This window comes from Pteropus vampyrus, unplaced genomic scaffold (assembly GCF_000151845.1).
Source record: "Pteropus vampyrus isolate Shadow unplaced genomic scaffold, Pvam_2.0 Scaffold356, whole genome shotgun sequence".
NCBI lineage: Eukaryota > Metazoa > Chordata > Mammalia > Chiroptera > Pteropodidae > Pteropus > Pteropus vampyrus.
Window position 1 is genome coordinate 253,264 of NW_011889137.1, and position 9,978 is coordinate 263,241.

The 9,978-nt window shown below is 53.8% G+C and overlaps 2 protein-coding genes and 1 long non-coding RNA gene across 13 annotated transcripts in view; 1 reads left to right on the forward strand and 2 right to left on the reverse strand.

The window, feature by feature from the left end:
* The window catches only part of CDK10 (cyclin dependent kinase 10), a 21,551-nt gene that overhangs the window by 8,555 nt on the left and 3,018 nt on the right, over window positions 1-9,978 (reverse strand). For 2 of the 3 annotated variants that reach the window (XM_011379142.2, XM_011379141.2), the window contains exons 2-3: window positions 7,483-7,493; window positions 4,340-4,345 (exon numbers count right to left, since the gene is read on the reverse strand). In XM_011379142.2, the coding sequence (XP_011377444.2) occupies window positions 4,340-4,345; window positions 7,483-7,493 (17 nt within the window). Of the gene's footprint in view, window positions 1-4,339; window positions 4,346-5,391; window positions 5,398-7,482; window positions 7,494-9,978 lie in introns of all 3 variants that reach the window. The other variant, XM_023522722.1, reaches the window with a different exon arrangement.
* LOC105304841 lies at window positions 7-8,032 on the forward strand. 9 transcript variants are annotated; one of them, XR_002777011.1, is made up of 8 exons: window positions 7-198; window positions 991-2,501; window positions 2,685-2,752; window positions 2,870-2,918; window positions 3,201-3,573; window positions 4,155-4,431; window positions 4,519-6,584; window positions 7,567-8,032. It is a non-coding gene; the product is annotated as an uncharacterized LOC105304841 (long non-coding RNA). The 9 variants fall into 9 exon arrangements; XR_002777009.1 differs by having other exon boundaries at window positions 4,533-6,584; XR_002777013.1 differs by having other exon boundaries at window positions 2,668-2,752; window positions 3,352-3,573; window positions 4,155-6,584.
* On the reverse strand, window positions 756-9,972 carry SPATA33 (spermatogenesis associated 33). The gene is made up of 2 exons (XM_011379140.2): window positions 9,539-9,972; window positions 756-996 (listed from the first exon to the last, which is right to left on the reverse strand). The coding sequence occupies exons 1-2, from the start codon at window positions 9,648-9,650 to the stop codon at window positions 791-793; spliced, it is 318 nt and encodes a 105-aa protein (XP_011377442.1). The 5' UTR covers window positions 9,651-9,972; the 3' UTR covers window positions 756-790.

Sequence of the window (9,978 nt, forward strand, 5' to 3'; positions counted from 1 at the left end):
AATCATGACGCTAATAACATGTTAGTAAACAATGTCAACAGATTTATTACCCTATCTCAGGTTAGACCGAAACTGATTGGAAGTCAGCTGTACTATTTAGTACTAAAGGAACATAATCCTCACCGACTACGAGGGCAGGCGAAGCCTGCTGACCACCCTAGCGGCCAAGGAAGCGAACACACTGTCACCTGACTAAGCGTGAGACCAGCCAGTGCAGGGCACTCTCTGCAGCCTGACCTGAGCACTGCTGATTGGGTGGGACAGCCATGGGGGTCTCCTGGATGGCCCTCACCACAGGAGCCCTCATTCACAGCCCGGGGCAGCTCTGACAAAGCCACGCCCAAAGTTCTAAGTACCATGGCTGTTGCCCCCACCCCACGTGCTCCTTTTGGGTTACAGTCAGTCTAGGAGCTTTGGGGCCTCCACGGCAACTGTGTACTTCCCTGCTCTGGAACGTGACACCTGAAAGGTTGGTCCTCAGAGCCCCACCTTTGTCCAGGTGTTGGGGCACATGTCCCTGACTACAGCCTCCCCATACTCACCGCACACTCCGGAAGTCAATGGAGATGTTCACTGCCCACCGAGAGAGAGATTGCATCAGTGCCAACGGGGCTATGCTAACTTATTCATTTCATGTCACTCAAGAGTCACTCTCAGCTTCGCCCAAGATGCCAGCAGCTCTGGGGTGAGGTGAGACCGAAGTGGTCAGTGAAGGGCGCCTGCAGCTTCCCACGGCCATTGCGGCCGAGACTCAGCACAGGAATGAGGACAGCCACTCAGGGGCGGTCGTTTATTCTTTGGTTTGTAAATTATAGGCGTCCACTGTACTGGGGTTCCTGTGTCGGGAGTAGGCGCCCCATTCAGCCACCTCTCGGATCGTCGTCTGCTCTTCGCTTCCGATGGTGTCGCCGATCAGGGTCTCGTTGGAGGCTGTAGTGATGGTGATCTGTGGGATGACGACCTTCTTGCTCGATTTTACCTTTATGTCAGGTTTCTCTAGAGGAAAGAAAACACCCATGAAGTTAGTGAGTCTGTGGGAAATCTCTTCCGTAAAGCAGGCATCTGTGGTCGGCCCAGGAGTTCGATCCATGGTTCAGGAAAAAGAAACGGGCCTGGCTGAAAGCAGTCCAACCGTTGGTGGGCAGCCACACCTCCAGTTAGACGTCTCCTTCCAGACAGCGAGCAGGAGCGCCACGGGGCCCAGGTAACAGATGAGGGAGGGGGGACAGGGAGAGGCTGCGAAGGCAGGGCCTGCCTGCCCCACAGCTGAAGGTTCAGGGGCACAATTTGCAATGGGTTCAAGGTCAGAGTCAAGCTCTCTGTACAGAACTTATCTGTCAGAATGCCGCAGAGATAGGCTTTCCATTTTAATTTTTCAATTAGAGTTGACATTCAGTATTGTTTTATGTTTCAGGGGTACAGCCTAGTGGTTAGACATTTTTATAACTTACAGAGGGGTCCCCCTAGTGGCCACCTGGCACCACAGTTTTTACGGTGTCACCGGACTCATTCCGCGTTGCACTTCACATCCCTGCGACTTCTGCAGAGATGGACGTTTTGATGTTGGCCTCCACGTTGTCTTAAACTGGTTAAGGTCGCAAGGGATGCATCTAACTTGTGAAATGCTTAGTTTGTCAGATGTTACAAAAGACAAAAGCACAAGGTCCTGTCTGCTCCCCAGGGGTGAGTAGTTCAGGCCTCTGGTAAGCGTTGCCGACAGGACTGTCTGTGCACACGTTCACACGCATCGTCAGGCGCTCGGTCCCCAGCGGCTTACACTGCTCCTGCCGCTTTGCCCACTTAACACCTCGTGGACCCAGCCACACTGGGGAAAAGTTGTTGCCCTTCTGTGCCAGACGGCGTGCCGAGTCCTGGGGCGTCGACAGTGAGTTAACGGCCCTCCGTGAGCTTCTGAAGTCTGTCCTCTGCTGGCCTGCGTTTCCCAGAGGCACAGGAAGGTGGTCACCTGCCCCAGGCTGGTGAGAGGGAGGTGCTGGGGTCTCGGCCAAAGGATCTGGAGTCCTGTCAACCTCCCACGCCACACCCACAGCCTCCCCTGTGTCACCCGCTGTGGAATGACGCCGGCCTGTGCTAGGCACGGGGACGCTCTCCTTTTTATTTTAATCATTAAGCCAAAAACTGTCATCGTATCGTGCATTGAATTTAAATTGGGGAGCTCATTTCTTCACATTGATTTATACAAGCTTTTTATATATTAGATTACTTAAAAGGTTATGGGCATTGAATTAAAAAGAACACATGTTGATTAGAAATTGCATATGGCAAGAGTCTCCTTGCAGACCGCCCAGGCGTGCAGCAGGGCTGGAGGCGCCCCATCACTCCGTGGAGGCCGAGCCTTCGAGCGGAGCACTTGGCTTGGCTCTGTTGCAGGAAGTGACACCCGACGGAGGAATCTGGACGCTCAGACAACTTCCTTAGAGGAAGGAGAATTTATTGCCAGCCGAGAGCGTGGGGTGAACACCAAGCGCGAGCTCCCCTCGGTTCGATTTCTAACACTTCATAGACCTCTGCACTGTCCCTGCAGGGGGCGTGATTCCTTCGTCTGAGGTTCTGCTGCACCTCGGGACTCAGGATGGGGAGGGGGAGCTTCGGGGGGGTGCTGCGAGGGGGGAGGAATTTCCGGACCAGGGTCTTATCTATTTACAGATCGTCTTGCCTTGTAGAACCCGTGACCTTGGCGTTATCAACACTGTTACAGGATTCTCGAACAGAGAGACGGGACTCCTAGGCTGTAAGCGGGGAGCAGCACTTACTGACGCCGGCACCGGCTAGCGGGTCCCTCTCCAAAGGCTGAGCCCCGGCTGTAGCGTAACAGGCAGCTTTACACGGGCTTGTTCTTCCCGCACAGCTGCAGAGGCAAGAGCATGAGCTGGTCGGCGAGCTGCGAATCGGCAGATGTGAGCGAGCAGCAGAGTCCTGGGCGGGGAGGGCGGTCAGGAAAGGCCTTGAACCGGCGGGGCCGGTCCTTTCTGCAGGCCTTTCCTTTGCGTTTTTCGGATGCCTCCTCCTCTCCGAGCTCAGCCGCACGGCCGTGCGCGGGGCACCTGCGCGCAGGGGCAGCCCCGCGTCCCCTGCAGGCGGCGTGCTCCGAGCCCGAGCTCGTGGCTGGGGTTGTGCTTTCACAACGAGCTCTGAGGAGCGTCGGTTCGGCCATCTCCAGTCTCGCCCTTTTCAGACAGTGCTGCCGTGAGCATCTCGCGTTCCTGTCCCTACGCCCTGGTGAGCGGTTATCGCTGGGGAAGCTACTAGCAGGAAAATTTTGGTAAATGTTGTCGATTGTTGTCCACAAAGATTATATCGATTCGCATTTCTATTGCGGGGCTGTAACAGGACGGGTCTCCACTCCCTCCCCTGACCTCTGCCTCCATGGTCACCATCGCCTTCCCTGAGACCTCGCCCGGCCCGCGCCCCGCCCCAGGAGGCCAGCGCCTTCGCTCCCGCGGGAGCCAGTGGTGCTGACTTTCAGGGCGCACATCCCGGTCGTTCCGTGTTCTCTGCTCTGAGCTGCTCTCCGGTGAGCGCGTTGTACGTGTCCGGTGGCGCGTGCTGCAGGTAGTCCCCGGCTTTCTCCTGCCCTTGGTGGCTCTTGCAGAGGGTCAGAGGCATCCGTCTTATCCGTGTGGCTTTGAGTTTTTCAGACTGAAAGAAGGCATCGTGGACCCCAAACCCATGAAGATGTTCACCCAATAGTACTTCTATGGTCTTGTTTTCTGTTTAACTTTCTGACTCACACTGAATTTTCAGAGTCAGGATTGAAGCAAAAATATCAAGCTTCTTGTATTCTCAACTGTCTGGTCCGTAGGCCTAGCACCACCTGGTGACTGTCCCGGCTCCCCATCCAACACGGTACCTACCCAGAGCCCCACGGGAACGGGACACGGCCCGCCCCGTCCTCTCTGCGTCAGGCACTTCCTCGCCAGAGGGCTCAGTCCCTGTCACACCTGTGCTTTCCCGGACGTTTTCTGCTAGTCCTACATTTTTGTTCTAGGGGAGCTGTAGAAGGATTTGGTTGTGTCCCCCAAACACCTGGGGTGTTCTCATTGGGGTTCTGTTGATTTCGTAAGTTAAGGTAGAGTTACCGTCTCACATGCAGGCTTCCCAGTCCAAAACAAGGCTGCTTTTATCTTCTTCAGAATTTTAAAGCTTCTCCGTTTATGAACATGAGTCCTTTTTGGGTCCCTGACACGTCACCCTGCCCTTGTCCCATCACCGTGTAGCAGCGACCACACGTTTAGTGGCCAATGCGGAGCAGCACGTTTGTGATCTCAGGTCCCGCAGGTCGAGTCCAGGCTGACACCAGCTGTCCGCCGGGCCCTGCCGTCCTCCGGGCCGCCCGGGTTGTGGGGAAGAGCACGTCTTTGTGGGTCCAGGGCTATCTGCAGGGGCACTTGCAGCTCCTCTCGCAACATGGTAGGATTTGTTTTCAAAATTTTTTAAAAACTGCAATTGACATGGTGGCTTCTTCACAGCCACCTCACACTTCGCCTTTCCTGAAAGACCTCTCCGATCAGGTCAGGCTCACCCAGGATAATGTCCATTTCGATTACTCCAAAGCAGGGGATTACTAACGGGAGTGACTGCATCCTGTTAACAGGTCCCGCCCACACTCACGGCAGAGGCGGGGGTGGGGGGGGGGCCTCTGAGAACCCAGCCTCCCTCGTCCCCATGGCGCCTCCAGGCGGGAGCCACGCCTCTACCTCGCTGGGTACGAGTTCCCCCGTCTTGTGCCTGCGGTATTCTCTGGCCTCTCACTTGTGCTGCGAATATTCTCTGAGCTTCCCACTTGTTTTACATTTCTTTACAGAGGACTGGGGAGAGATTGTACATTTTCGCGTAGTCAAATCCTTCACTGTTTCATGTCTTTGTTTTGAAGCGTAGGAAGGTGTCCCCCAGTGAGGAATCAGATTAAAACTTACATCTTACTTTTTCGTAGTCACTTTTTATTTTCATTCTCATCCATCTGGAATTTATCTGAGCATACCGGTTAGGTCTAACTTACGTGCTCCCTTAAAATGGTAAGCGATGTTCCCAGTGTCATTTATTGTGTAACCCTTCCTTTTCCCACTTAACTTTTGGTGCCACTAATTTTATATACATGCGCCTACATATATCCATATGAGGGGCTCATTCTCATCTATATTTTCAATTCCATTGGCCTGCTATTCTTGTTCTGCAACTACATGAATTTAATTAATTTTTGATACATTTTTAAACTTTTATTTTGAAATGATAAATTCACAGAAAGTTGCAAAGGAGCACAGAGGGAGGGGTCGCGTGGACCCCGCCTGGTCTCCCCCGGTGGTGGCACCTTATAACTCCAGCACGAGGCTGATGCCAGGCGCCAGCCCTGGCACAGTGTGTGTGCTGTGCCATCCTATCACCTGTGACCGTCACCAAGGTCGAGACACAGCTGTCCATCACCGCAAAGACCTGCCGCATGGCGCCACTGTACAGTCACCCCCCCCTGCACCCTCCCCGCCTCGCCATCCCTAACCCCTGGCAACTCCTGGTCTGTTCTCCACCTCAGTGATTTTGTCATGTGGAGAATGTTATGTAGCGGGAATCAATAAAGCATGTGACCTTTTGAAATTGGTCTTTTTCACTCAGCCTATTTTTAATAGCTGATAAATGTTCCTTAAATTTCTCTTTTCAAAACTTTCCTGCAATTAAGCATACTCTGCCTTAAAACAGTAACTCATGGGAGTATTCAGACACACAGCGAGTATAACGAGTACCATATGTGCGTCATCCAATGTTTCCAATATTGGATCAATCAATATGTTATTTTGTTTTGCCTATCACTTGTTTTTCTTCAAGCAAATTTGAGACATAATTTTAAACATAAATAACACAGTATACACCTATCAGATAAGGATTTTTTTTAGCACAACCGCAATGGCATTGTCACATCCAGGAAAATTATTATTCATCCTTTACTGTCATCTAATACTCAACGTGATTCTCTCAAGAGTGACTTTGCTGGGTCCACACACTGCATTCGGTTTACAGTCTCTCAAGCCTTGTTATAAAAGTCCTCTCTGCTATGGACTGAATATCTGTCCCCCAACCCCCTATTCACATATCGAAGGCCTGACCTCCAGGTGTTCAGAGGCGGGGCCTCTGGGAGGTTAAGTTTAGATGCAGTCACCACAGTGCAGGCGCCGTGGTGGGATCAGCACCTTTTGAGAGGAGGGGAGACCACAGTCTTCTTTTCTTTGGCCACTTGAGGACACAGCAATTAAACGACCAGGGAGGGTCCTCGCAGGAGCCCAATCGGTGGCACCAGGTCGCGGGACTCCCAGCCTCCAGAATTATGAGATGTCTGTCTAAGCCCCCAAACCAGGGTGTTTTGTTATAGCAGCTGGGACTAAGACGCCCTCCTTTTTTTCTGTTACTCGTAGAAACATTGGGGTCATTTTTTTCAGAATTTCCAGCATTTTGGAATTGGCTGACTGCGAACTTGTGGCACGTGAGCCTGCATAATGCGCACGCTTGTGGCTTTCCTGTACATACAGAAGTGTACGTATAGGAATAGAGCAGTCTGTCCATCACACGGCTGCCAGGTAACTCGATGGCAGACAGCATCTTGGCTGCGGCACGCACCCTCGGTTCTCGTCCCCACCGCTGCGTGACGGCAACTGCGAACCTCCGCAGCCTGTGACCAGCATTGATTTCTCAGAACTTTATGGGTTGGGAATTCAGGATGGGTTCGACTGGGCGGTGGTCACTGTTTTCCCAGGTGACTGCAGTAGGGTGTTGTCTGGGGCTACAGTCACCTGAGGCTCAGCTGGGCCGGACACTCAAGACACAGGTGCTGGCCACTCCAGGGCTGGTAACTCACAAGCCTGGGCCCCAGGCTGGAAGGGTGTAGAGGTCAGGACACAGCCACCAGGGGGCAGCTCAGGGTTCCAGTGAGCCAGGCAGGACGGCGCCACCTGTCAGGGCCCAGCGCCACATTCTTTTGGTTACAAGAGATGTCAAGCCACAGGTGCTGGCCACTCCACAGAGATTTAAGGAGAGGGGCAGAGACCATCCCCCCAGGTGGGAGGAGGGTCAAGGACACACCATCGAACACGTGGGACAGGAGCGTGCCCGTCCTTGGGAAACACGTCAGCCCCACGCACACTCCCCGCCTGCAGCGAACCTCAGGTACTTTCCGCACCCATCACATCCATTTCATCCGAAACAACTGGGGTGCAGCTCCACGGGACAAACGCCTGCGAAGATCTCGTGCCTCTTTCCAGGCACACTTCACACAAGATAAAACGCAGTTAGGTGCCCGGCTGGGTGAGTGTTCACAACTGCACACACGTGTGTAACCACCCAGCACAGCGCCGACCCTGCCACCCCCACACAGATCCCGCAGGCCCAGTGCCGCGGTCACCCTCCGATCTCTGCTCCACGGCAGTAAGCTTACTTTCAACACTTGTACCGTGCACAGAATTCCTGGCTTGTTGGGTCTCTCCATGTCCCTAAAGCTTTTACAATATTAGGTTAATGAAAGAAACTTTGACTTCCCAAAGATCTAATTTGGAAATTCCTCAGCTTTAAAACACAGATGTGAAAGAGAAGACCCTCCCCCCGCACCGCCCAGTTCAGACGTCCTTCCTGGCAGACTGTCTTTCTTCACGGTGGATTCCTGGACGCCGTCCTCTGCGAGGCCGAGAGAGGCCAGACCCTCGCCGCATTCCCTGGAGTCTTTTCTGGGTTTGCTCAGTCTCTGTGCAGCATGTAACCCTGCCCCTGAGTTCGTCTTTCCTTTCTAACAGCTTTATTGCGTTATAATTTACGTGCCATAAAATGCACCTGTTTAGAGCATACAGTTCATTGACTTTTGATGAACTCTCAGAGTTGGGCAGCGGGTTTCAGGAACATTCCCATCACCCTCAAAGAACTCTTGTGCCTGTTTGCAGCCAATCCCCGTTCTCACCCTTAGCCCAGATTCCCTCTATATAAACTTGCCTTTTCTGGACATTTCATATAAATGGAATAATAATGCACGTGGTCTTTACTCCTGGCTTCTTTTATACAGTATCAAGCTTTGAAGTGTCCCTGGTGTAGCACGTGTCAGCGGCTTGTCCCTTGTTATTGCTGAGATGCTCCATCATATGGCAAAAACACATGCTCCACCTCCTTTCCTGAAACTCCATCCTCACCCTTGCTCTGATCTTGCCCCTCTGTAACGTCTTCTCTCCACCCTTCTAAAATGACAGTGTGACAGACACTGTTGGTGCCTTTGCAATGGGAAGTCCCCTGCCCGCACCTCCCCTGCTGGCAGAGGCTCAGCCCTGAGATTTGCAGACAAGCATCCTGGAGACGGCGAGCACGCACTACTGCCACTGCGGCTCAGGGACCAGACGCAGTCCTGTCGGCTGTGACATAACCTGGGGACCGTGGATACTGAGGGTGGCAAAGTGTAGACGCACACAGACCCTCTTAGACATCAAACACCTCAGTACAGCCACGTCTCCTTGGCATTTCTGTGACTTGCAGCCAAAAGCCTCCGCCAAAAGCTTCCGCCCTCCAGCGAGGGCCCCTAAGTTGGGACTGGAAATCCGGGCCCTGCCCCCACGCCCAACACGCTCGTTTCAGACTGCTTCCTGCCCCTCACGGCTCCACAGATGCCTCCACCTGCACCGCCCGTGCCCAGGACCTCGCCCTGCCAGGCCCCTGCCTCCTGTCTTCCTTCCTCGTCTGACCCACCAACTATCAGCCTCGTGGTCACTGAACCCCACCCTTCTGGCTCCCCTGTTTCCCCCAAAGCTCAGCAGACAGCAGGTTCCACTGCTTTTCCCTCCTGGGTCCTTGCAATTCCTACTGCCACCGCCTCATTAGTTCCTGCTTAGTAACAGCAAAGGGCCTATGCGGTCCCCTCGCAGCCTGGACAGCCTCTGCTCTGGAGACAGGAAGATTTTTCCAAGGCGCAGAGCCCATCGCAGCTGCCTTACTGTAGTTAACAGCTGCATTTCCACGACCCACACAACATAACGAATAAAAGACTTTGTATTCTAGCTGCTTCTGTGGCCTCGCAAGCCGCTCCCAGGGGAAGGTCTGGCCACACTGGGCCGTTACAAAGTGAATACATTTGTCAAACTGTGTCACCCCTGGTCCCCTGTGCCCAGGCAGAGAGCTCCTGCGTCCCTTCTCCCACGGCACTCCAGAACGGGGTGGCCTCCCAAGCTTCTGTTGCAGTCTTAGGATGTTAAAGGAAGGACGGTGGTGCCAAAACACGTCCCCGTCTGGGACAACGGCGGACACAGTTTATGCCTGTGCACCGCTAATCCCCTCTGGACTACTGGAGATGCACCTATCACTTGGCAACTTACCTAAACCTTTACTAACCTGATATTTCCCACCTGGAGTTCTGGGACGTCACCTTCTATGTGAAGGTCATGAAACCCGTCCATCGTAAGGTCGTGCCCCTTGCTCTCAGCACCCCTTTGCTTCGGCCCTGTTCACCCCGCCCCCAAGCTCCTTGAAGCTGCAACCTCTATTGCCCGCTCCGGGCGTGGCCTACCTTCGACTTCGAACGAAGGCCGCCGCTGCTGGGCTGCACCTCTCCTCCAAGAGAAGCCCTCCGCAGGCTTAGTGTCTGGAGGCCTCTCAGACTCTTGGGGATGCCTGTCCATCGACCTTTGCTTAGGCTTTGGGACTGGACAGGTGCACCCCTTCTTTTGCTCTTCACCTGGAACATATGGATAATCAATTAGACCTACAATTTATCGAATCTCGGGCACTGGATCCATCTTTCGTTTGTCTGCTTTGGTTCAGAATGAAATGACAGCTTGAAAGGCTTGGGTCACTCCATTTCCCTAAACACGGATATGTCCACGGACGGAAAAGTCCTGAGGCACTGTCATCGGAGAGGGCTCAGCGCAGGAGGCGTGTGCAGGGGCGGGGCGCCCGGCACCCCCAAGCCCCTCGCGGGCGCGCACCCCGCCGACGGCGCGGCGGCCC